General features: G+C 46.3%; 4 protein-coding genes across 8 annotated transcripts in view; all 4 read right to left on the reverse strand.

Moving 5' to 3' along the window:
- Positions 1-3,051, reverse strand: part of spata13 (spermatogenesis associated 13) — a 39,391-nt gene extending 36,340 nt beyond the window's left edge. For 3 of the 4 annotated variants that reach the window (XM_041861775.2, XM_041861774.2, XM_041861773.2), the window contains exon 1: positions 2,419-3,050. In XM_041861775.2, the coding sequence (XP_041717709.1) occupies positions 2,419-2,427 (9 nt within the window). In that variant the 5' untranslated portion in view covers positions 2,428-3,050. Of the gene's footprint in view, positions 1-2,418 lie in introns of all 4 variants that reach the window. The other variant, XM_041861772.2, reaches the window with a different exon arrangement.
- A 412-nt stretch (positions 3,052-3,463) lies between these two features.
- Positions 3,464-5,241, reverse strand: c1qtnf9 (C1q and TNF related 9). Its single transcript, XM_041861403.1, has 3 exons — positions 4,878-5,241; positions 4,705-4,767; positions 3,464-4,602 (listed from the first exon to the last, which is right to left on the reverse strand). The coding sequence occupies exons 1-3, from the start codon at positions 5,062-5,064 to the stop codon at positions 3,830-3,832; spliced, it is 1,023 nt and encodes a 340-aa protein (XP_041717337.1). The 5' UTR covers positions 5,065-5,241; the 3' UTR covers positions 3,464-3,829.
- Positions 5,242-5,987: 746 nt separating this feature from the next.
- On the reverse strand, positions 5,988-9,653 carry tagln3b (transgelin 3b). 2 transcript variants are annotated; one of them, XM_041861781.2, is made up of 5 exons: positions 9,398-9,653; positions 8,291-8,483; positions 7,880-8,054; positions 7,317-7,419; positions 5,988-7,204 (listed from the first exon to the last, which is right to left on the reverse strand). In XM_041861781.2, exons 2-5 carry the CDS (start codon positions 8,468-8,470, stop codon positions 7,063-7,065), a joined length of 600 nt encoding a protein of 199 aa, XP_041717715.1. In that variant the 5' UTR covers positions 8,471-8,483; positions 9,398-9,653; the 3' UTR covers positions 5,988-7,062. The 2 variants fall into 2 exon arrangements, with proteins under 2 accessions (XP_041717715.1, XP_041717714.1); XM_041861780.2 differs by having other exon boundaries at positions 8,291-8,581; positions 9,398-9,650.
- Positions 9,654-10,925: 1,272 nt separating this feature from the next.
- Positions 10,926-26,408, reverse strand: part of abhd10b (abhydrolase domain containing 10, depalmitoylase b) — a 28,948-nt gene continuing 13,465 nt past the window's right edge. The window contains exons 5-6 of the mRNA XM_041861779.1: positions 11,938-12,075; positions 10,926-11,738 (exon numbers count right to left, since the gene is read on the reverse strand). Of these exons, the coding sequence (XP_041717713.1) occupies positions 11,397-11,738; positions 11,938-12,075 (480 nt within the window). The 3' untranslated portion in view covers positions 10,926-11,396. The remainder of the gene's footprint in view (positions 11,739-11,937; positions 12,076-26,408) is intronic.

The following is a 26,408-nucleotide window of genomic DNA, read 5'->3' on the forward strand; positions in this document are numbered from 1 at the left end:
GCATGATTTATTTCAGCTTTTATTTATTTCATCACATTCCCAGTGGGTCAGAAGTTTACATACACTAAATTAGTATTTGGTAGCATTGCCTTTAAATTGTTTAACTTGGGTCAAACGTTTCGGGTAGCCTTCCACAAGCTTCCCACAATAAGTTGGGTGAATTTTGGCCCATTCCTCCTGACAGAGCTGGTGTAACTGAGTCAGGTTTGTAGGCCTCCTTGCTCGCACACGCTTTTTCAGTTCTGCCCACACATTTTCTATAGGATTGAGGTCAGGGCTTTGTGATGGCCACTCCAATACCTTGACTTTGTTGTCCTTAAGCCATTTTGCCACAACTTTGGAAGTATGCTTGGGGTCATTGTCCATTTGGAAGACCCATTTGCGACCAAGCTTTAACTTCCTGACTGATGTCTTGAGATGTTGCTTCAACATATCCACAATTTTCCTTCCTCATGATGCTATCTATTTTGTGAAGTGCACCAGTCCCTCCTGCAGCAAAGCACCCTTATGCTGCCACCCCCGTGCCTCACGGTTGGGATTGCAAGCCCCCCCCCCCCCTTTTTCCTCCAAACATAACGATGGTCATTATGGCCAAACAGTCCTATTCTTGTTTCATCAGCCAGAGGACATTTCTCCAAAAAGTAAGATATTTGTCCCCATGTGCAGTTGCAAACCGTAGTCTGGCTTTTTTATGGCAGTTTTAGAGCAGTGGCTTCTTCCTTGCTGAGCAGCCTTTCAGGTTATGTCGATATAGGACTTGTTTTACTGTGGATATAGATACTTTTGTACCTGTTTCCTCCAGCATCTTCACAAGGTCCTTTGCTGTTATTCTGGGATTGATTTGCACTTTCGCACCAAAGTACGTTCATCTCTAGGAGACAGAACGCGTCTCCTTCCTGAGCGGTATGACGGCTGCGTGGTCCCATGGTGTTTATACTTGCGTACTATTGTTTGTACAGATGAACGTGGTACCTTCAGGCATTTGGAAATTGCTCCCAAGGATGAACCAGACTTGTAGAGATCTACAATTTTTTTTCTGAGGTCTTGGCTGATTTCTTTTGATTTCCCCATGACGTCAAGCAAAGAGGCACTGAGTTTGAAGATAGGCCTTGAAATACATCCACAGGTACACCTCCAATTGACTCAAATGATGTCCTCTGTAGCTCAATTGGTAGAGCAAGGCGCTTGTAACGCCAGGGTAGTGGGTTCGATCCCCGGGACCACCCATACGTAAAAATTTATGCACACATGACTGTAAGTCGCTTTCGATAAAAGTGTCTGCTAAATGGCATATTGTTATTATATTATATATTATTATTATTATATATTATTACTTCCGACTTCAACTGTACATCCACAGGTACACGTCCAATTGGCTCACATTATGTAAATTAGCCTATCAGAAGCTTCTAAAGCCATGACATCATTTTCTGGAATTTCCCAAGCTGTTTAAAGGCACAGTCAATTTAGTGTATGTAAACTTCTGACCCACTGGAATTGTGATACAGTGAATTATAAGTGAAATAATCTGTCTGTAAACAATTGTTGGAAAAATTGCTTGTGTCATGCACAAAGTAGATGTCCTAACCGACTTGCCAAAACTATAGTTTGTTAACAAGAAATGTGTGGAGTGGTTGAAAAACAAGTTTTAATGACTCCAACCTAAGTGTATGTAAACTTCCGACTTCAACTGTATATGGATACTGGAATACTAGAATGAAAATGCAAAGTTTGTGTGATATGTTCAGAGAAACTACTGAACAACAGATGACTCAGGATAGAACCCTGACCCGAATGTACACCTGCGCCTAGCGTTCCATCCATAGATGTAGAACTGTTCTGTGGTTCCATCTCCCTGGTGTACGGGCGCGTGATAGTTGGGTTTGCGAGCCTACAAAGATGTCATTCAGTGGGAAACAATCTACTACTGTTACAAATCCATACTGAAAAGGAAATAAGTAACAGGGCATTTTTCGAATGAAAAAGAGCTGGAGAATGACATGTTAAAGGCGATTATATTACAGTTCTTCCGCGTAAACCAGCAAAACACCCCCGAGGAAAAAGTGATTATTTATTTGTGCTTTTAATTAACTTTGATTTCGCCATAAACCTCTTACTTTGTAGTTGACCGAGCCCCCACCCCCTCCTCTCCACCTCTATAGAAGTGCCTGGCATACCCCACATCACTATAACAACCGGGGGAGTAATGCACTACAATAACCCCCCTATTTTCTTCGTTAACGTTACAGAAACAAACCAATGCTAGAACCCAAACGAATTTGATCAATATTGACTGAATGACATTTAAATCCTATATAAAAATAGTTCATCCGTTTGATATAAGCCATACATTATTTATTTTTTACAATGGAACAAATTGATATTGCATTCAACTGCAAGTTGGTAACATTTGCTTACCCTTCTCATAGTCGTGTTGTTCTGTGCCACTGATATTTCTCATCAACAGAGTAGCAGCTGTTTTTGTTGATTAGTTAGCCATCCTCGGTCAACGCTTTACTAAAATGGTTAGTTAGCAAGCTAGCTACTTAGGTCCAAAGGTCTGCTGGGTCCTGCAATCGAGGATTACACACGAAAACATGTCGGAAGTAGCAGGCTACTGCTGCTGGATAAACTGGCTTGTAAGATCTCGAGACAAATGGCTAACTTCGCTCCTTGCGACATCAAACAGTAGGCTAACGTTAGCTAACTGGGAAGTTCTAAAATATTCACAAAACTGAAAGCTCGCTTGGTGAAAGGTTTCGGGCAAGTAAGCATCCGCCGCTGGCTATGCAAGTGGATAAATGGAAAAAGTGGGGAGTCAATTCAATTCCCTTAAAAAGTGGTTCAAACAAACTCAGAAATCCGTTGGTACTCAAGTGTGGGAGGCTGGTCGATTCTTTGCAGCTCGAGCTGTCGTTACGGGTGGGGGGCATCAGTGCACTTGTTGCAGTGATTGCTTGGGGGCGGAGTTTGCGTTCCACATTTACTCAAAGGACGTTTTGCTCAGATTTTGTTGTGGTCTGACCGCAAGAGGACCACAGCGCCGAGAGCCAAGTTAAACAGAACGTGAACACAGCAGTAATGCACGCCCATAGCAGGTTGCGCTCCGTTGAGAAAAAACAGCCGTGTATTATATATACAAGTGCTATCGTCTTTGGACGTCATTTCTGGCACCAACATTTGGAATGCCTTTAAAAAACTACAGGATCTTTCAGTTTGTGGTATTGCGAAGCTCAGCCTGTTTCCTCATGCCTAAGTATGTTCAAATCATGCCCGCACCCATTAATTCATATGACATTACACCAGCTGATATAGCCTATTGGCACACAGTGATTTCTGAATATTGTAACCAGCATATTACATTGTACACAGGAGTAGTAAATTAAAGACAGTCAAGGGGATTTTACAGTGTATATTATTGTATTGAAATCAAACAAGATACAAGAACACTTGTCACAGGAAATCTGCCATAGATTGGTCGCTCTGGATAAGAGCGTCTGCTAAATGACTAAAATGTAAAATGTAAATGATTGGTGAGTTATCAGGGGAGAGATGATCTTAAATGATTGGTGAGTTATCAGGGGAGAGATGATCTTAAATGATTGGTGAGTTATCAGGGGAGAGATTATCTTAAATGATAGGCTATATCAGCTGTAGCATCAAAATATTACACAAACCTGTTGTTTAATTTATATTCATATTTGATTAAAATATTTATTATTATTGTAGGCTATTCAATTCATCTATAACAGGTGGTAATAATAACACATAGTTTTTTGTGAATTTCCCACGTAACATTCCACGAGCAAATTCACTGAGCCATGTGAGCCTAATCTGCACCAAAGAGCAGGAACCCAGAGAAGGTTGTATCATCATCTTCATCAGCAAACAGCCCGTTCAAGAGCTCTCCTCCATCCACCTGCAGCCACACTTTGTCCCCCTTCTCCAGGTGCAGGACAGCCCCGCCTGCTGCCTGGTCCTCACTGCTCTGGTAGTTATCCATGGTGTGGATCACCTTCACCCCGTTTCTCACTAATGCTACTTTAACATTACGGGAGAACACAGTGATGTGGTAGGTGAAGTAGTAGGCCCCAGCCACAGCGCAGGTGAACCGTCCGGTCTGTGGGTCGTAACGGTCCTGCCTGTTGTAGATCACCTTGTCGAACCTGATCGGCACGTTAGCCGGTGGGAGTTTGGTGTATTCGGTTAAACCCACTGAGAACGCACTTTTTGGGATGAATAATGTGTCCCCCTTCTCCCCCTTGTCCCCTGTCTCGCCCCGGTTCCCTTGCTCTCCGTGGTAACCAATGTTGCCTTTGAACCCTGGGGGGCCGAGGTCTCCCTTCGGACCTGGTCGTCCTGGGGGTCCCAAGGGCCCCTGGATGCCTCGCACCCCCTGGAACCCGATCTCCCCCTTCTGCCCTTCAGGTCCCAGAGGCCCCAAATCCCCTTTTGGCCCCTGGGGTCCTGGTAACCCGAGCTCCCCCTTCTGGCCCTTGAGGCCCATGGGCCCTGAGACTCCTTGGGGCCCCATCTTCCCCGGTGGCCCCTTCTCTCCATTCTCACCCCATTTTCCCTTAATTCCTGCCAGGCCAGCCGGTCCTGCAGATACAAGGATAAAGGAATTATGTTAATATTGCTTGTCAGAGAAAGCCAGTGGTGATAACCGTACAAAGTATTTTTCCTTATAAAATACAGTCTTACCCAGATCTCCTTTGTCTCCTATGGGGCCACTCTGTCCTGTTGGTCCAGTGACGCCAATTTCCCCTTTAATTAATAAAATGACCAAGAACTTTAAAAAATGTGTCAGCATGGGACCAGAAAGGCTGGTTTCTATTGAGACCTAGCTAACTGAGGAGGTTGTGCCTTAGTCTTACCTCGGTCTCCCTTGTCACCTCTGAACCCGTCTCGTCCATCTCGGCCTGGCATTCCGTTGTGGCCTGGGTCTCCTGGTATTCCTGGGTGTCCACAAACACATCCGTTCTTCTTGAATTCTTCATGTGCTATGCACCTCATAGCCAGCAGGAGGAGCAAGAGAGCGACTCTGAGTCTGACCCCCACCATGGTCCCTCAAGGGCCAATGTTCAAAGACTTCCACTTAAGTATTCTCAGCACTAGATGCACAATACAGAAGAGTGGGGTAATCCAGCGCAACGCATTATGTCCAATACACACCCACACATTCGCACACATATACATGCATAGATACACACATGCATATGAACTTAGCGCTGGAGACAGCTGAATGTTTGGAGAGCCAAGACACCGAAGAAGGCCTCACAAACTTTACCAAGGACTGAAAAGCTAGTGACATCACCATGCCAACTGCCAAGCCAGCCGTCCCATTGGTTCGACAAGGATAACGGCTATTTTAGGTTACTTATTCTGTCTGTCCAGCCCTCACCGTTCCACATCACCTGTCACCTTCTAGAATGTTCCCCATTCTCTGGAAGGGTAATGATCAGCTTGGACCCTGAATGAGGTCATCAAACTAAAATGTGCAGGGGCTATCAGGGATAAAGAGCAAGATGAATATCAGATGCCTAATTTGTCCTAATGGATTTCATTTTTAATGTCAAAGTAGGATAAAACGTCCCTTAGCTAGCGCCTGAAATCATTAGCAACAGAACACAAGACCAGGGAGATGTTACCTCATGTGTGTTTATCTTCTATATCTGAAACATCAATAGAGCAATGTTGTTAAATGTTTGACCCCATAAATTCCACCATTGCCATAAACTCTGACCTTTCCAGTTAGTGTTCTAGAACCTTTACAGCCGTCCCTACCCCCAAAGGAATGCTTAGGAAGAGTTTCAAGCAACATTCTCTTATCTTCACAGATAGCGTTCCTTAGAAGTCTGGTATACTTCCCTGATGCTGGAAATCCATTGGGAAATATATTAGCAAACCAAATATCTAGATGTCCAAGAGCAATGACTTTATTTAGTATATTTCACAGATCAGAAAAATAATACATGATTCCAGAATCAGTTTTCATCAATTTATTGGTCATATACTCTACACACAAGCTTTCAGATATAAACATATTTTTTTATGTAAACATTACAAATTATAATGAATTTTAAAAAATACATTCAAGCAATATCAGGCCTGGAACAGAATGATCCTAGTGTCACTTTCATACGGTGGCTCTTTAACAATCATGGGATTGGCTGAAACACATATGGACAGTGGACACATACATGTACATTACATTAATAAGTAATAAATGCACATCACAGAATGTTAGTAATAAAACAGAACTGAATTTAGGTCTATAAATTCCTCTGCATTAGGGTGGGTGGCATCTCTTATACAAGGCATCATTTATGGTCCCTTTACTATATTAACCAGGCACAATGTGATGGTCATTTGGTTACAGAAGTTACCTCAAAGTCTTCACATATTCACACAAGACAGCAGAGGCATCATCGCTCACTGAGTTGCATTCGGTTACACATGAAACATTTCATGAGGTATAGCAAACATTCCCAAATGACTATACAATGACTCAGACACACCTACTGTACATACAAACAGAGTTAAATAATTAAAATATGTAGCATGCTATAACGTTGTCGTGCTGTAATATTTGTTAGAAGTGTAAAATACTATTTGCTTGTTTTGTAGAGGGATGACTTCAACCTTGGGTTCTCTGTACCGACTGAATTACTAAGACTTCATCCACTGAAGGGAATGGCTAGCAGGACCATATGGATGGAGAGAGTGGGACCATATGGATGGATAGAGTGGGACCATATGGATGGAGAGAGTGGGACCAAGGAGGACTGGAGAGTGGGGGTGGGGTAAGCAGAAAGCACTGAGGTCTGTAGAAATCATGGTGTGGTTTGGGTATAAGGAGCACTCCGTTTGGGTTGAGGATAAACAGTAAAAGTGTGTGTGTATGTGTGTGCGTGTGTGATTTGCTGGTGCTTCTGGGGAAGGGGGGAAAGTGGTTGGGTCATATCATGAGGTTCCAGGGGCGTGATGGAGCTTTTTTCTGGAGTACACAGCCATGCTGAGGGAACGGCTGGCAGCTGGCTGAGTGGCACGCTGGTATCTCTACATGATCTGGCGGTGTGATCCGTAGCCCGTCATGCCGGACTGAGAGGCCCCGCGGTTGCTGCCCATCTGAAGACCAATCAGACTCTGGCCTTGACGAAGCTGGTCCTCAGAGAACTCCCGCCGGTAACCCTGGGCTTTCCTACACAGACCAGGACAGACAGGACAGTTGAGACGTAGAACAACACTCACAAAACATTCAGATAACACTGCCACAGAGTTTTCCAAGTAAGGGGTCGTGGCCAGTCCATTACCTGTGGAACCAGTCGCGGTCGCCACGGTAATGTCCGTCGTCCTTGGTGAGGGCAACACTACCTAGGGCCATCAGGGTTCTCTGCACCGCAGCCATGTCCTTCCCTGTAACCATAGCAACAGTCCTCACAAACACTGGACCACACCCAGACAGCAAAGAACAGGCGGGGCATCAAATAGGCAAACAGGTTCCAAATTAAACAAACTTAGACACAGCTACCTCTTGAGTCATTTGTCCCCCAAAAAATATTTTAAATGTCTCCATGGAGTATGACCTATATAGTGGACTATAAATAGCCTGGGTACCAGTCTGTTTAGCTATCATTCCACTCCTTGCCACTCTGTGTCATATGACACGGAGTACAATGAGTGGAATGTTAGCAGAAACAGACTGGTACTCAGACTATAAAGGATCTTGTAAATGTAATGTGAGTATTGAAGGTACCGTACAGGCAGACAGAGCTCAGCAGAGACAAGACTGTGAGACTCCCCGTCATTGGACAAGCATGTCAATGTCACATGGATGTATGGAGACATGATATGAGTCAGTGAACGTGCAGCTCACCTTCCCACAGGTCCACGGTCTGGAAGATGTCTGTGGTGATGACTCCGTAGACCTCTGCAGCCTGCAGGAACTGGGAGATCTTCTCCATCTGCTTAAAGGCCATCTGGGTCTCCGGAATCTTCTTGATGGGCTCCTTACCACGCGGGTACAGGCTATTGATGAGCCTACACAGAATCTACAGGGAGGAGGAGGAAGAAGAGGGAGGAAGAGGAATACAGATACATGGATAAAGAAGAGAAGTAGAGAGGGAGAAAGGAAGAGATTGGTCAATGAAAAGAGGGAGAGAGAGAGACAAAGAAAAAGCAGAGGAGAGCATAAATTGGTGTCATTGTTAGCTTGTATAAGCGATCGTTCTCTATCACTGACTGCGGTCCAGTCTTATTGAGCTTGTTCATTCTCATTCAGACTCACTGTTCCATCCATTAGCCAGGTTTGGAAGTTCTGTCTGCCTGGCTGTGGTCTCTCCAGGTTCCCTCCACACTGAGCTACGATCCAGTCCAGCAGCCGGGCCTCCAGGTCCAGATTATACTTCAGCTCTATCTTCTCCTGCACCTCCTTGCTCAGCCCGTAGCTGGGTCCCCTGTTAGCCATGGCTCCTCCTGTCCTGCTCACCCAGACAGACAGACAGACGGACAGAGAAGTAGTCTGCAGCTCTGCTGACCAACACCCTGGGACAGTTACAGCACTGGCAGCCTGCACCTGCTACACAAAAACAATCCATCATGTAGAAAACTGAACATTGTCAAGCAATATAATGTCTGTATTAACATCCAGTTTTTGACATCTGTCCATAAATAATGCATAGGCTTCATAGAAGTCACTTTGTTCATTATGAGACAGCATTTAGTTAGATTTTTTTGTCATTTAGAGCAATTAGGTTTAAGTGCCTTGCTCAAGGAAGGGCACATCGACATATTTTTCACCTAGTTGGCTCGGGATTCGAAACTTTCAGTTACTGGCCCAACGCTTTTAACCATTAAGCTACCTGCCATAGTTTTTCTAATCATAAACGGCATCACCTGTTGTTTTCCTAATTTCACGTCCTTTCCTCACACTCTATCCTCTGCTTTCTCCCTAATGGCAACTGTGCCCCTTACAGGACAGGCACCAGGCGCATCCCCAGAGAACCAGAGCTCTTGCCGGAATGGGTGTGGTCCTTGGCACCCGTCCTGCACATGGACACGCACATTCTAATGAGGTAGCCTAGACTGTGTGCGTGCTGAGCGTAACATCGAAAAGCAATCGCATTGCATTGATTATGTAGCCTACTATGAATGCGAAAAAAAAGCATAACTTTTTTTCCACAATAAAACAGATTTAGAAATCAGGAAGGCAGATTATAATTTATACATTTTAGTCATACAAGTTTTCCCGAATAGCCCCTAGGCAATTGAATTAACTAGCAGTGACGTTTCATTATTAATCCACAAATATATATATATATATACAGTACACACTAATGTTTCATGCTCTCAATAAATAATCATTTGAACGAATAAAAGCTCTGGGTACACTTACTATAAAGAAGAGGAGAGATAACGTATCTTTCGTCCTGTAGCTGCCGTGATGTAAATGTTGCTGAGCTGGTCAGGGTAGAGGATGCTGAACTGCTGAAGCATCCATGAAGCGGTGGCTAAGGCGCGTGCGTGGGGCTAGGCTCTTGACTAAGTGTCCGGGAGTGGCACACCACCGGTTTTATATGTGCGGGCGCCACGAGGAGGATCCCTCGAGATGTCTCATACAGACTGCGACAGGACAGTAGAAACAAGAGGAGGTGGGCAGCAAGGAGAGTCCCCCGGCCCCAACCCAGCTAAGGCTATATAGGCTGACCATCATATCATCATGCCCATGGATGATTTCTAAAGGCACATGACATAAAGTGTTCACTTCTCATTGTTGATGTATTTGGCCTTCATACTCTCAGTATGTAGTATTTTATTAGGATCCCCATTAGTTGCTAACAACAATACACCTGATGAAGCGCAGAATCACAATTTATAGAACAAGAGAAATACAAGGCTTTCACGTTTATGTCTACCTTAAATGTTTCTGTAGATTTGGAAGGCACAGAACAGCCCGTTAGTGGCTGTTGCAGCTTGTCTCTCTGTTTCAATAATGAGAGCCATTGCTCTGCTTTAATTGGGTTAGAGTTACAGAAGTGGACACCAGATAGATCTGGAAAGAGAGGCTGGGTGCGGTGTGCTCTACAGTACTGATATGACAACTTGCATCACAGACTGGAAAAAGTCTCCAGACAGCATTGAAATACAGGAAATAGAGATTAATGCTTTTCTAGAATGTCTGAATATCAGAAAAGCTTTTGAACATAGCATCTGTACTATATGACTGTCAGGCTAAAATAACTAGAGGAGTATTCTCACCATCACTGTATATGTGTGTATGTATTTCCAGCCCTTGTCACTACATATTAGTCAGTTCCTCAGTGATCTATATTAAACATAACCCAGGCGGGGGTTTTTACTCCCCGATGCATGCATACGTTTGAGTGATGTCACCCGGTTGGTGTTGTGATGCGGAGGTGACTGATTGCATACCTTCTGCCTAAGAGTGAAAGGTCAGCACAGCAGTTAGGGGATCACAGAGAGTTACTGCTTCTGCTGCAGCAGGACTGGCTTTCTGCCCCATTGAACACAGTCCAATGACCAACGACATGCTAATCAACAGCCCATTGGCTCCAACTGGGCCGGGCGTTTCATTACAACAAACCTATGGGATGTATATTATGAAAATAAATAAAACAAGGCGATCTTTGAGTGATCTTTGGTGGTTATTTTAACATTCTATGGGGCCTCTGGGATGTGGTGCTCATAATATTAACCTTTATTTTATGTTTCCTCTTGAGTTGAAGGGTTTTCTTTTGCTATTTTGAGATAGTATTTTCGGTAGGGCGGGGCATCACACTATTTCACAGTGCTTCTGCATATGAGGCAGTTTGATGGAGCTTGTTGTTTGTGTGGATTGTATTAACTCAATAACAGCTCATATATCTGCATGCAGAGTAACAGACGAGACCTGCAGTCCACTCTGGTGTGCAGAGGCTTTATTGGCCCAACAGGGTGAGACGTGGTAAAAAAGGCACAGGAAAACTATTGGGGTCTGGCAAAAGGACCAGGATGTTCTGTCAAACAAACAGCGGCAGCATTAGCAGTGGCAGCATGGCCCATAGAAAGGTTGACCAAAACAACACTGCACAGAGTAAACTGGAACTAGTAAAAGTCACACTCCCTCCCCAAGGCACGCATCAAGGACTTGGCTGAGGTTTCTGACAGACGAGCCATCACAGTTTGTACTTTCGGTGATCCTCGTTTCTCTCTATTTTGTCTCCTCTTTCTCTCCTTCTCTTTGTAACAGCATAATTAGGATAAACTGACCAGGGGCAGACTGGGAGGAAGGGTAAAGGGATCCTATATGGCTGGGAGGTAGGAGCAGCTCCAATGGGGGGGATTCCCAACTCAACCCCCCCCCCCCCTTTCCCTTCCTTAATCCTTCCACCGACTCAAACGAGTGTGGTCAGCTTGTCTATGAGGTCGTCGATGGTGTAGACCATGAGCTTGATGTCGTCTTTCTCGGCCATGCGGTGCTGGCCGTGGCGGCGGAGGATGACGTCCACGTCGGGGCTGAGGACGCGCTCTGCCACCTGCATGGAGATGTGCCAGGGTACGTCGTCGTCCTTCAGGCCGTGGATGAGCCTCACGGGGCAGGTGATGGGGATGGGGCTCTGGAGGACACAGTGGTTCTCTGCCTCCTTCAGGAAGTCCATGGTGAACGTGTAGGCGCCCTCCTCGCTGTGCTTGGTGGGCACCGTCAGCACACCCTTCTCTTCAATCTCCTTACGCACCTGTGGTGAAACGGGATCAATTCCATTTTAAATCAAACAATGAATTGACCTTCACACAGATGATTGCATTTCAATTCACCACACCCCTGAATTGCCTGAATAGAAATGGAATTAGCTCCAACTCTGGTCATAATCACATGTACATTAGTTAATGTCATTCATAGTAATCCAGGGGTTATTTCATAATGTCCTCTCTCACCTCTAGAGACATTGACTTGAAGGCTGTGATGACGTGGTCTGCTGCCGTGGAGATCCCCACAAGAGCTGCAGTCTTCTCCGGCCTGGCGATAGCTGCCAACAGCATGAGCCAGCTGCCCATACTAGACCCCACCATGATCTAAACAGAGACCATGGGGAAAAACATGATTACATTAAAGATGCCTAGACCTAGGATAGGGAGCAAGGGTACATAGAAATACCAATAGTTTGATATGGATTGCTTGGCTTGTCTCGTTGTCTCCTCTCCTTGTCTCCTTTTTTCCATTTGAACTGAGTCTTCTGCAGAGAAGCACCATGGGTGTCACTATCTAGCTATCGCTACAATGGACAGAAGAACAGCAGTTTCTAAACACAAATGTGATTCTAACCACTAACCACAGCCTGTAGTCCTAACCTTGACTGTAAACCATCATCACAGGAACATTGGGAGTAATATCAGCCATTGGTGACTCTGGCCCTGCTAACGGTGTCATTCACTAGCTGTGTGTCTGATTAATGTCTAGGACAGCCTTGAATCCTGGCACGGAGGCTATGATACTCTGGTACTGATTTAATGGTGTGAACTTTACATGGTGGTGAGATGCTATTACATTTGTGTGACACAGTGCCCCCTTGTGGAAAAATGTGTCACTAAACACACCACAGCAGACAAATACAGTGCTTTGGGAAAGTATTCAGAACCCTTAACGTTTTCCACATTTTGTTACATTACAGCCTTATTCTAAAATGGATTAAATAAATAAAAATCCTCAACAATATACACACAATACCCCATAATGACAAAGCAAAAACAGGTTTTTATAATTTTTTTGCAAATGTATTAAAAATAGAAAACAGAAATAACTTATTTACATAAGTATTCAGACCCTTTGCTATGAGACTCGAAATTGAGCTCATGTGAATCCTGTTTCCATCGATCATCCTTGAGATGTTTCTACAACTTGATTGGAGTCCACCTGTGGTAAATTGGACATGATTTGTAAAGGCACACACCAGTCTATATAAGGTCCCACAGTTGACAGTGCATGTCAGAGCAAAAACCAAGCCATGAGGTCGAAGGAATTGTCCGTAGAGCTCCGAGACAGGATTGTGTCGAGCAACAGATCTGGGGAAGGGTACCAAAAAATGTCTGCAGCATTGAATATCCCCAAGAACACAGTGGCCTCCATCATTCTTAAATGGAAGAAGTTTGGAACCACCAAGACTCTTCCTAGAGCTGGCCGCCCGGCCAAACTGAGCATCGGGGAAGAAGGGCTTTGGTCAGGGAGGTGACCAAGAACCCGATGGTAACTCTGACAGAGCTCAAGAGTTCCTCTGTGGAGATGGGAGAACCTTCCAGAAGCACAACCATCTCTGCAGCACTCCACCAATCAGGCCTTTATGGTATAGTGGCCAGACGGAACCACTCCTCAGTAAAAGACACATGACAGCCCACTTAGAGTTTGCCAAAAGGCACCTAAAGGACTCTCAGACCATGAGATACAAGATTCTCTGGTCTGGTGAAACCAAGATTGAACTCTTTGGCCTGAATGCTAAGCTTCCCGTCTGGAGGAAACCTGGCACCATCCCTACGATGAAGCATGGTGGTGGCAGCATAATGCCGTGGGGATGTTTTTCAGCGGCAGGGACTGGGAGACTAGTCCGAATCGAGGAAAAGATTAATGGAGCAAAGTACAGAGAGATCCTTGATGAAAACCTGCTCCAGAGCGCTCAGGACCTCAGACTAAGGTTCACCTTCCAACAGGACAACAACCCTAAGCACACAGCCAAGACAACGCAGGAGTGGCTTTGGGACAAGTCTCTGAATGTCCTTGAGTGGCCCAGCCAGAGCCCGGCCTTGAACCCGATCGAACATCTCTGAAGAGACCTGAAAATAGCTTTGCAGCGATGCTCTCCATCCAACCTGACAGAGCTTGAGAGGATCTGCAGAGAAGAATGGGAGAAACTCCCCAAATACAACTGTGTGCCAAGCTTGTAGCGTCATACCCAAGAAGACTCAAGGCTGTAATCGCTGCCAAAGGTGCTTCAACAAAGTACTGAGTAAAGGGTCTGAATACTTATGTAAATGTCATATTTCATTTATTTATTTTTTCTAAACTTGCAAAAACTATCTCTGAACCTGTTTTTGCTTTGTCATTATGGGGTATTGTGTGTAGATTGATGAGGGGAAAAAAACAATTTAATCAATTTTAGAAGAAAGCTGTAAGTCCAGGGGTCTGAATACTTTCCGAATGCCCTGTATATAGAGAGTTGGGCCAGGTTTTAGAACGGCTGCCATGTTAGCGCCTTTATTCTCTACATGTTGGTGCTGTAACAATACAAGAGGTCCTCTGACAGTTCCCTATGAAATGACCCGCTGTTAACAAGCAAAACAGAGCAGCGTATTTAACAGACATTTTTATTGATTAGCATTTGGGATAATGTGTATCCAAGTCTGTACTGTGATGACAACAAATTGCATATCTGCTTACACTGGACATCTTCAAAGGTTTTGAACACTATCAGAAATAAACAGCACAACGTGGAAGCATCAAATATGACTATTGAGGAGAAGTCCATTAGCTCTGACAAATTGAAAACCCTAGTCATTGGCGACTCCATTACACACAATATTAGACTTAAAATGAATCATCCAGCGATCATACACTGTTTACCAGGGGGCAGGGCTACCGACGTAAAGACTAATCTGAAGATTGTGCTGGCTAAGGCTAAAACTGGTGAGTGTAGAGAGTATAGGGATATTGTTATCCACGTTGGCACCAACGATGTTAGGATGAAACAGTCAGAGGTCACCAAGCGCAACATAGCTTCAGCGTGTAAATCAACTAGAAAGATTTGTCGGCATCGAGTAATTGTCTCTGGCCCCTTCCCAGTTAGGGCGAGTGATGAGCTCTACAGCAGTCTCACAACTCAATCACTGGTTGAATACTGTTTTCTTCTCCTCCCAAAATATTGCTTTTGTAGATAATTGGCCCTCTTTCTGGGACTCCCCCACAAACAGGACCAAGCCTGGCCTGCTGAGGAGTGACGGACTCCATCCTAGCTGGAGGGGTGCTCTCATCTTATCCATGAACATAGACAGGGCTCTAACTCCTCTAGCTCCACAATGAGATAGGGTGCAGGCCAGGCAGCAGGCTGTTAGCCAGCCTGCCAGCGTAGCGGAGTCTGCCACTAGGACAGTCAGTGTAGTCAGCTCAGCTATCCCCATTGAGAGCGTGTCTGTGCCTCGATCTAGGTTGAGCAAAACAAAACATGGCGGTGTTCACCTTAGCAATTTCACTGGAATAAAGACCTCCTCCATTCTTGTCATTATTGAAAGAGATTGTGATATCTCACATCTCAAAATAGGGTTATTTAATGTTAGATCCCTTACTTCCAAAGCAGTCATAGTCAATGAACTAATCACTGATCATAACCTTGATGTGATTGGCCTGACTGAAACATGGCTCAAGCCTGATGAATTTCCTGTGTTAAATGAGGCCTCTCCTCCTGGTTACACTAGTGACCATATCACCGATGCATCCCGCAAAGGCGGAGGTGTTGCTAACATTAATGACAGCAAATTTAAATCTACAAACATTTTTTTACTGCGTTTTCTACTTTTGAGCTTCTAGTCATGAAATCTATGCAGCCTACTCAATCACTTTCTATAGCTACTGTTTACAGGCCTCCTGGGCCATATACAGCGTTCCTCACTGAGTTTCCTGAATTCCTATCGGACCTTGTAGTCATGGCAGATAATATTCTAATTTTTGGAGACTTTAATATTCACATGGAAAAGTCCACAGACTCATTTATTCTGGTATTGCCCCTATGTAGCTTGTTTCTGGTCACAGGTTCAGGAATGGTTAAAAAAATCACAACATTCACTTAAAATTAACCTTACAAATAGCAGTGTTGGGCGATTTGGAAAGCCATAGTCAATCAATAAATAATATAATAATACTTGTAAGAAAGGTTTTCATCTTTGGCTCACAATCTGTGAATACTCTATGATTAGAAAGGTTCAAAATGTATGTAAAATATCACAGCACAATTGAAAAATATATGGCACATGGAAACCAAAGGTGGGATTAAAGAGGTTATGTTTGGTAATGTATTATTGTTATGTGATTGTTTTATATAAAAGTACCATGTATACAAAATGTGTATGCAAAATGTATATGTAAAATGTATGTATACAGTGAGGGAAAAAAGTATTTGATCCCCTGCTGATTTTGTACGTTTGCCCACTGACAAAGACATGATCAGTCTATAATTTTAATGGTAGGTTAATTTGAACAGTGAGAGACAGAATAACAACAAAAAAATCCAGAACAATGCATGTCAAAAATATTATAAATGTATTTGCATTTTAATGAGGGAAATAAGTATTTGACCCCTCTGCAAAACATGACTTAGTACTTGGTGGCAAAACTCTTGTTGGCAATCACAGAGGTCAGACGTTTCTTGTAGTTGGCCACCAGGTTTGCACACATCTCAGGAGGGATTTTGTTCCACTCCTCTTTGCAGATCTTCTCCAAGTCATTAAGGTTTCGAGGCTGACGTTTGGCAACTCGAACCTTCAGCTCCCTCCACAGATTTTCTATGGGATTAAGGTCTGGAGACTGGCTAGGCCACTCCAGGACCTTAATGTGCTTCTTCTTGAGCCACTCCTTTGTTGCCTTGGCCGTGTGTTTTGGGTCATTGTCATGCTGGAATACCCATCCACAACCCATTTTCAATGCCCTGGCTGAGGGAAGGAGGTTCTCACCCAAGATTTGACGGTACATGGCCCCGTCCATCGTCCCTTTGATGCAGTGAAGTTGTCCTGTCCCCTTAGCAGAAAAACACCCCCAAAGCATAATGTTTCCACCTCCATGTTTGACGGTGGAGATGGTGTTCTTGGGGTCATAGGCAGCATTCCTCCTCCTCCAAACACGGCGAGTTGAGTTGATGGCAAAGAGCTCGATTTTGGTCTCATCTGACCACAACACTTTCACCCAGTTCTCCTCTGAATCATTCAGATGTTCATTGGCAAACTTCAGACGGGCCTGTATATGTTCTTTCTTGAGCAGGGGGACATTGCGGGCGCTGCAGGATTTCAGTCCTTCACGGCGTAGTGTGTTACCAATTGTTTTCTTGGTGACTATGGTCCCAGCTGCCTTGAGATCATTGACAAGATCCTCCCGTGTAGTTCTGGGCTGATTCCTCACCGTTCTCATGATCATTGCAACTCCACGAGGTGAGATCTTGCATGGAGCCCCAGGCCGAGGGAGATTGACAGGTCTTTTGTGTTTCTTCCATTTGCGAATAATCGCACCAACTGTTGTCACCTTCTCATCAAGCTGCTTGGCGATGGTCTTGTAGCCCATTCCAGCCTTGTGTAGGTCTACAATCTTGTCCCTGACATCCTTGGAGAGCTCTTTGGTCTTGGCCATGGTGGAGAGTTTGGAATCTGATTGATTGATTGCTTCTGTGGACAGGTGTCTTTTATACAGGTAACACGCTGAGATTAGGAGCACTCCCTTTAAGAGTGTGCTCCTAATCTCAGCTCGTTACCTGTATAAAAGACACCTGGGAGCCAGAAATCTTTCTGATTGAGAGGGGCTCAAATACTTATTTCCCTCATTAAAATGCAAATCAATTCATAACATTTTCGACGTGCGTTTTTCTGGATTTTGTTGTTGTTATTCTGTCTCTCACTGTTCAAATAAACCTACTACTAAAATTATAGACTGATCATGTCTTTGTCAGTGGGTAAACATACAAAATCAGCAGGGGATCAAATACTTTTTTCCCTCACTGTATGTAGCAGAAAAGCTGTAAAAAACAAACAACATATGTGTCCTCTGAAGAGTGGGGGTGGATGGGTTAATAAAAAATCCAAATCCACAGACCCACTCCCAAAGGCTTTCAGAGCCATCATCGACTCAGGGGACAGTCTATAACTGGGTTATAACGGGACGGGCTATAACTGGGTTATAAAGGGACGGTCTGGGTTATAAAGGGACGGTCTATAACTGGGTTATAAAGGGACGGTCTATAACTGGGTTATAAAGGGACGGTCTATAACTGTGTTATAAAGGGACGGTCTATAACTGGATTATAAAGGGACAGTCAATAACTGGATTATAAAGGGACGGTCTATAACTGGGTTATAAAGGGACGGTCTATAACTGGATTATAAAGGGACGGTCTATAACTGGGTTATAAAGGGACAGTCTATAACTGGATTATAAAGGAACGGTCTATAACTGGGTTATAAAGGGACGGTCTATAACTGGGTTATAAAGGGACGGTCTATAACTGGATTATAAAGGGACGGTCTATAACTGTGTTATAAAGGGACGGTCTATAACTGTGTTATAAAGGGACGGTCTATAACTGTGTTATAAAGGGACGGTCTATAACTGTGTTATAAAGGGACGGTCTATAACTGTGTTATAAAGGGACGGTCTATAACTGGGTTATAAAGGGACAGTCTATAACTGGGTTATAAAGGGACAGTCTATAACTGGGTTATAACGGGACGGTCTATAACTGGGTTATAAAGGGACGGTCTATAACTGGGTTATAAAGGGACGGTCTATAACTGGGTTATAAAGGGACGGTCTATAACTGGGTTATAACGGGACGGTCTATAACTGGATTATAAAGGGACGGTCTATAACTGGGTTATAACGGGACGGTCTATAACTGGGTTATAAAGGGACGGTCTATAACTGGGTTATAACGGGACGGTCTATAACTGGGTTATAACGGGACGGTCTATAACTGGGTTATAACGGGACGGTCTATAACTGGGTTATAAAGGGACGGTCTATAACTGGGTTATAAAGGGACGGTCTATAACTGGGTTATAACGGGACGGTCTATAACTGGGTTATAACGGGACGGTCTATAACTGGGTTATAAAGGGACGGTCTATAACTGGGTTATAAAGGGACGGTCTATAACTGGATTATAAAGGGACGGTCTATAACTGGATTATAAAGGGACGGTCAATAACTGGATTATAAAGGGACGGTCTATAACTGGGTTATAACGGGACAGTCTATAACTGGGTTATAAAGGGACGGTCTATAACTGGGTTATAACGGGACGGTCTATAACTGGGTTATAACGGGACGGTCTATAACTGGGTTATAACGGGACAGTCTATAACTGGGTTATAAAGGGACGGTCTATAACTGGGTTATAACGGGACAGTCTATAACTGGGTTATAAAGGGACGGTCTATAACTGGGTTATAACGGGACGGTCTATAACTGGGTTATAACGGGACGGTCTATAACTGGGTTATAAAGGGACGGTCTATAACTGGGTTATAACGGGACGGTCTATAACTGGATTATAAAGGGACGGTCTATAACTGGGTTATAACGGGACGGTCTATAACTGGGTTATAATGGGACGGTCTATAACTGGGTTATAACGGGACGGTCTATAACTGGGTTATAACGGGACAGTCTATAACTGGGTTATAAAGGGACGGTCTATAACTGGGTTATAAAGGGACGGTCTATAACTGGGTTATAACGGGACGGTCTATAACTGGGTTATAAAGGGACGGTCTATAACTGGGTTATAAAGGGACGGTCTATAACTGGGTTATAACGGGACAGTCTATAACTGGGTTATAAAGGGACGGTCTATAACTGGGTTATAAAGGGACGGTCTATAACTGGATTATAAAGGGACGGTCTATAACTGGGTTATAAAGGGACGGTCTATAACTGGGTTATAACGGGACGGTCTATAACTGGCTTATAAAGGGACGGTCTATAACTGGATTATAAAGTCAAACTAGTATTTTAGCTCTTAAACACATAACTGAAAAATGCCCCAAAAATCCAATCAAATACCAATTGGAATCACAATAAATGCATACATAAATACATGCATATGGATATGAGAGTTACAGTTAAAGTCAGAAGTTTACATACACCTTAGCCAAATACATTTAAACTCAGTTTTTCACAATTCCTGACATTTAATCGTAGTAAGGATCACCACTTTATTTTAATGTGAAATTTCAGAATAATAGTAGCGAAAATGATATATTTCAGATATATTTCAGCTTTTATTTATTTCATCACATTCCCAGTGGGTCAGAAGTTTACATACACTCAATTAGTATTTGGTAGCATTGCCTTTAAATTGTTTAACTTGGGTCAAACGTTTCGGGTAGCCTTCCACAAGCTTCACAAAATAAGTTGGTTGAAATTTGGCCCATTCCTCCTGACAGAGCTTGTGTAACTGAGTCAGGTTTGTAGGCCTCCTTGCACGCACAAGCCTTTTCAGTTCTGCCCACACATTTTCTATAGGATTGAGGTCAGGGCTTTGTGTTAGCCGCTCCAATGCCTTGACTTGGTTGTCCTTAAGCCACAACTTTGGAAGTGTGCTTGGGGTCATTGTCCCTTTGGAAGACCCATTTGCGACCAAGCTTTAACTTCCTGACTGTCTTGAGATGTTGCTTCAATATATCCACATAATTTTCCTTCCTCATGATGCCATCTATTTTGTGAAGTGCACCAGTCCCTCCTGCAGCAAAGCACCCCCACAGCATGATGCTGCCACCCCTGTGCTTCACGGTTGGGATGGTGTTCTTCGGCTTGCAAGCCCCTCCCCCATTTTTCCTCCAAACATAACGATGGTCATTATGGCCAAACAGTCCTATTTTTGTTTCATCAGACCAGAGGACATTTGTCCCCATGTGCAGTTGCAAACCGTAGTCTGGCTTTTTTATGGCGGTTTTATGGCCGCTCAGCAAGGCTTCTTCCTTGCTGAGTGGCCTTTCAAGTTATGTCGATATAGGACTTGTTTTACTGTAGATATAGATACTTCTCTACCCGTTTCCTCCAGCATCTTCACAAGGTCCTTTACTGTTTTTCTGGGATTTAATTGCACTTTTCGCACCAAAGTACGTTAATCTCCTGAGCGGTATGACGGCTGCGTGGTCCCATGGTGTTTATACTTGTGTACTATTGTTTGTACAGATGAACGTGGTACCTTCAGGTTATAAATTGATTTGCATTTTAATGAGGGAAATAAGTATTTGACCCCCTCTCAATCAGAAAGATTTCTGGCTCCCAGGTGTCTTTTATACAGGTAACGAGCTGAGATTACGAGCACACTTGTCAGGAGTGGAGTGTAGTGGGATGTGGAATCACACGCAGGACACAGAGATATAAATCCAAAGCTCTTTAGTGAAGTCCGTAGTGCACGCCAAAACCGGCAACAGGCCACAGGCGAAAACAAACGCACACTAGACAGTCAAAGTAAGTATGCACAACGTGCAGGACTCTCTATACAACCCGAAAATAAGAGAGAACAAAATACAGAGGACCAAACAACCACACGACAGCAAAACAATTACACACAACCCCTGACCTAACACAAGGGAACTAAATAGGGTGCCTAATGAAACTAAACAACGAACAGGTGTGACAAACAGACAAAACCAATCAAACAAGAAACATCGAACGGTGGCAGCTAGTACTCCGGAGACGATGACCGCCGAAGCCTGCCCGAACAAGGAGAAGGGGCCGCCTCGGCCGAAACCGTGACAGTACCCCCCCCTTGACGCGCGGCTCCAGCCGTGCGCCGCCCCCGGCCTCGGGGACGACCAGGAGGACGCGGAGCAGGGCGCGTAGGATGACCACGATGGAATTCGGTCAGAAGAGACGGGTCCAGGATGTCCCTCCTCGGCACCCAGCACCGCTCCTCCGGGCCGTACCCCTCCCACTCCACGAGATATTGGAGACCCCCCATTCGGCGTCTCGAATCTAAGATGGCCCGAACAGTGTACGCCGGAGCCCCCTCGATGTCCAACGGGGGCGGAGGAGTCTCCTCTATCTCAAAGTCCTGGAGTGGACCAGCTACCACCGGCCTGAGGAGAGACACATGGAACGAGGGGTTAATATTTTTGTAATCAATGGGCAGTTGTAACCTGTAACACACCTCGTTCAATCTCCTCAGGACTTTAAAAGGCCCCACAAACCGCCGACCCAGCTTCCGGCAGGGCAGGCGGAGGGGCAGGTTTCTGGTTGAGAGCCAGACTCGATCTCCAGGTGCGTACACTGGCCCCTCACTGCGGTGGAGGTCGGCGCTCATCTTCTGTCGACGGATGGCTCGCTGCAGATGGACGTGTGCAGCGTTCCACGTCTCCTCCGAGCGCCGCACCCACTCATCCACAGCGGGGGCCTCGATCTGGCTCTCATGCCAAGGTGCCAGAACCGGCTGGTACCCTAACACACACTGGAAAGGGGTTAGTTTAGTGGAGGAGTGGCGGAGAGAGTTCTGTGCCATTTCGGCCCAGGGCACATATCTCGCCCACTCCTCCGGCCGGCCCTGACAATATGACCTCAGAAACCTACCCACATCCTGGTTGACACGTTCGACCTGCCCATTACTCTCCGGGTGGTAACCCGAGGTAAGGCTCACCGAAACCCCAACCGTTCCATAAACGCTCTCCAGACTCTGGAGGTAAACTGGGGGCCTCGATCAGACACTATATCCTCGGGTACCCGTAATGCCGGAAGACGTGAGTAAATAGAGCCTCAGCGGTCTGTAGGGCAGTAGGAAGACCCGGCATGGGAAGGAGACGACAGGCCTTCGAGAACCGATCCACAACGACCAGGATGGTGGTATTCCCCTGTGAGGAGGGAAGGTCGGTAACAAAATCCACCGAGAGGTGAGACCAGGGTCGTTGTGGAACGGGCAGGGGTTGTAATTTACCCCTGGGCAAGTGTCTGGGCGCCTTACACTGGGCACACACTGAGCAGGAGGAGACATAAATCCTCACATCCCTGGCTAACGTTGGCCACCAGTACTTTGTACTAAGGCAGTGCACTGTCCGGCCAATACCTGGATGTCCAGAGGAGGGTGACGTGTGAGCCCAATAAATAAGCCGATCCCGGACCTCGAGCGGGACGTACGTCCGACCCACCGGACACTGTGGAGGGCTAGGGTCGGTGCGTAATGCCCGCTCGATCTCCGCATCGACCTCCCATACCACCGGTGCAACCAGACAAGACTCAGGTAGTATGGGAGTGGGCTCCACGCACCTCTCCTCTGTGTCATACCGCCGAGACAGGGCATCTGCCTTCCCGTTCTGGGACCCAGGGATGTAAGTGATCTTAAACACAAACCGGGCGAGAAACATAGTCCATCGAGCCTGGCGAGGATTCAGTCTCCTAGCTGCCCGAATGTACTCCAGGTTACGGTGGTCAGTCAGAATGAGAAAAGGGTGTTGAGCCCCCTCAAGCCAATGCCTCCACACCTTTAGGGCCTGTACCACGGCTAACAGCTCCCTGTCCCCTACGTCATAATTCCGCTCCGCCGGACTGAGCTTCTTAGAATAAAAGCACAGGGGCGGAGTTTAGGTGGTGTGCCGGACCGTTGTGAAAGAACAGCCCCGATACCGGCTTCCGACGCGTCCACCTCCACTTGGAATGGTAAAGTGGGATCCGGGTGCGCCAGCACTGGAGCCGAGGTAAACAGGTCCTTCAGTCTCCCAAAAGCCCTGTCCGCCTCAGCTGACCACCGCAAGCGCACCGGACCCCCCTTCAGAAGGGACGTTATGGGAGCTGCCACCTGTCCAAAACCCCGGATAAACCTCCGGTAGTAATTCGCAAAACCCAAGAACTGCTGCACCTCTTTAACCGTGGTTGGGGTTTGCCAATTACGCACGGCTGACACACGGTCAACCTCCATCCTCACCCCTGACGCAGACAACTGATAACCCAAAAAGGAGACCGACTCCTGGAAGAACAGACATTTCTCGGCTTTGACATACAGGTCATGCTCCAACAATCTCCTCAATACCCTGCGCACCAGGGCTACATGCTCGGCACGAGTAGAACTGTACACCAGAATATCGTCTATGTACACCACTACTCCCTGCGCCTGCATGTCCCGGAAAATCTCATCTACAAAAGATTGGAAGACTGATGGAGCATTCATTAACCCGTATGGCATGACGAGATACTCGTAATGACCGGAGGTAGTACTAAATGCTGTCTTCCACTCATCGCCCTCTCTAATGCGCACCAAGTTATATGCGCTCCTAAGGTCCAATTTTGTGAAGAACCGTGCCCCGTGTAATGACTCCGTCATAGTCGCAATCAGCGGGAGTGGATAACTATATTTCACAGTCACCTGATTGAGACCGCGGTAATCAATACACGGACGCAAACCTCCATCCTTTTCTTCACAAAAAGAAGCTCGAGGACGCGGGAGAAGTGGAGGGCCGTATGTATCCCTGTCTCAGAGACTCGGCAATGTATGTCTCCATTGCCCTCTTCTCCTCCTGTGACAAAGGATACACATGGCTCCGCGAGGCGCAGCTCCTGCCTGGAGGTCTATCGCACAATCCCCCTGTCTATGAGGCGGCAACCGTGCCGCTCTTGTCTTGCTAAACACGAGTGCCAAATCCTCATACTCAGGTGGAATGTGCAGTGCGCCATCTGGTTCGGACTCTCCACCGAGGTCGCCCCTACGGAAACACCCAGACATAGCCCCTCACATTGAGCAGACCACCCTTTAAGAGCCTTCTCTCGCCACGAAATCGTAGGATCATGGGTAATCAACCAGGGAAGCCCCAGTACCACCGGATACGCAGGAGAGTCGATCAGATAGAGTTGAATCGTCTCCTCATGACCCCCTGCGTCTTCATCCTAAGTGGCGCTGTGACCTCCCTAATCAACCCAGATCCTAACGGACGACTATCTAGGGCATGTACAGGGAAAGGATTATCAACCGGAAGGAGGGGAATCCCTAACTCAACACAGAATTTACGATCTAGAAAATTCCCAGCTGTGCCTGAATCTACTAGCGCCTTATGCTGGGAACGAGGTGCAACCTGTGGAAAACAAACAGGTATGGTTATGTGTACGACAGAAAGCTCTGGGTAAGTGGGGCGCCTACTCACCTGGGAGGACTCCCCAATGTGTGGTCTGCCGTCTCCTCCACCAGGGGACCCTCCCCAGCACCTAGCCGCGGTGTGCCCTCCACGACCACAGTTGGTGCAGGGGACGGCCCTCCTCGGGCTCCTTCTTCTCCCTCCTCTAGCGCCAGCACCTCCGAGCTCCATCGGGCTCGGCTCGGAGGCGCTGGAGGGTGGAATGGGCGACCCCCACCTGGGATGTCCGCGGTTAGCGAGCAGGGTGTCCAGCCGAATGGCCATGTCCACCAACTGGTCAAATGAGAGTGTAGTATCCCTGCACGCCAACTCTCTGCGGACGTCCTCCCTGAGGCTGCAACGAAAGTGGTCTATGAGGGCCCGCTCATTCCACCCTGCATCTGCCGCTAGAGTCCGGAACTCCAGCGCAAACTCTTGAGCGCTCCTCATCCCCTGCCGGAGGTAGAATAGACGCTCCCCCGCCGCCTTCCCCTCTGGTGGATGGTCGAAGACCGCACGGAAGCGGCGGGAGAACTCCGCATAGGTGATAGTGGCGGCGTCTATTCTCCTCCATTCGCCGTTGGCCCACTCCAACGCCTTGCCGGTGAGACAGGAGATGAGGGCGGAAACGCTCTCGTGTCCCGAGGGCGCCGGGTGTACGGTGGCAAGGTAGAGTTCCACTTGTAACAGGAACCCCTGACACCCGGCAGCGGTGCCGTCGTACGCCCTCGGGAGCGAGAGCCGAATCCCACTGGGTTCCGGTAGTTGGACGGGCGGGCTGACCGATGGTGATGGTGCGATAGGTGGGGGTGTGGGTACCCCGCTGGTCTCCCATCGATGGAGGGTGTTCATCACTCGGTCCAGGGCGTGCCCGATTTGGTTGATCCGATCTTCTTGACCACGAAGGCGCTCCTCCATGATCTCAGTGGGTGCGGGTGCTCCTGCTGATTCCATCAGATGGTGTGTAATTCTGTCAGGAGTGGAGTGTAGTGGGATGTGGAATCACACGCAGGACACAGAGATATAAATCCAAAGCTCTTTAGTGAAGTCCGTAGTGCACGCCAAAACCGGCAACAGGCCACAGGCGAAAACAAACGCACACTAGACAGTCAAAGTAAGTATGCACAACGTGCAGGACTCTCTATACAACCCGAAAATAAGAGAGAACAAAATACAGAGGACCAAACAACCACACGACAGCAGAACAATTACACACAACCCCTGACCTAACACAAGGGAACTAAATAGGGTGCCTAATGAAACTAAACAACGAACAGGTGTGACAAACAGACAAAACCAATCAAACAAGAAACATCGAACGGTGGCAGCTAGTACTCCGGAGACGACGACCGCCGAAGCCTGCCCGAACAAGGAGAAGGGGCCGCCTCGGCCGAAACCGTGACAACACTCTTAAAGGGAGTGCTTCTAATCTCAGTTTGTTACCTGTATAAAAGACACCTGTCCACAGAAGCAATCAATCAATCAGATTCCAAACTCTCCACCATGGCCAAGACCAAAGAGCTCTCCAAGGATGTCAGGGACAAGATTGTAGACCTACACAAGGC

Source organism: Coregonus clupeaformis, chromosome 34 (genome assembly GCF_020615455.1).
Source record: "Coregonus clupeaformis isolate EN_2021a chromosome 34, ASM2061545v1, whole genome shotgun sequence".
Taxonomy (NCBI): Eukaryota; Metazoa; Chordata; class Actinopteri; order Salmoniformes; family Salmonidae; genus Coregonus; species Coregonus clupeaformis.

Bases quoted from the DNA above. Each gene is read 5' to 3' on its own strand.
- c1qtnf9 (XM_041861403.1), bottom strand. From the start codon at position 5,064: ATGGTGGGGGTCAGACTCAGAGTCGCTCTCTTGCTCCTCCTGCTGGCT. The intron at 4,768-4,877 runs GTAAGACTAAGG...TATTAATTAAAG, and splicing joins AGGTGACAAGGGAGACCGAG to GGGAAATTGGCGTCACTGGA. The intron at 4,603-4,704 runs GTAAGACTGTAT...TTGTATCTGCAG, and splicing joins AGGAGACAAAGGAGATCTGG to GACCGGCTGGCCTGGCAGGA.
- tagln3b (XM_041861781.2), bottom strand. From the start codon at position 8,470: ATGGCTAACAGGGGACCCAGCTACGGGCTGAGCAAGGAGGTGCAGGAG. The intron at 7,420-7,879 runs GTGAGCTGCACG...CTATGGTTACAG, and splicing joins GACCGTGGACCTGTGGGAAG to GGAAGGACATGGCTGCGGTG. The intron at 7,205-7,316 runs GTAATGGACTGG...TGGTCTGTGTAG, and splicing joins GACCGCGACTGGTTCCACAG to GAAAGCCCAGGGTTACCGGC.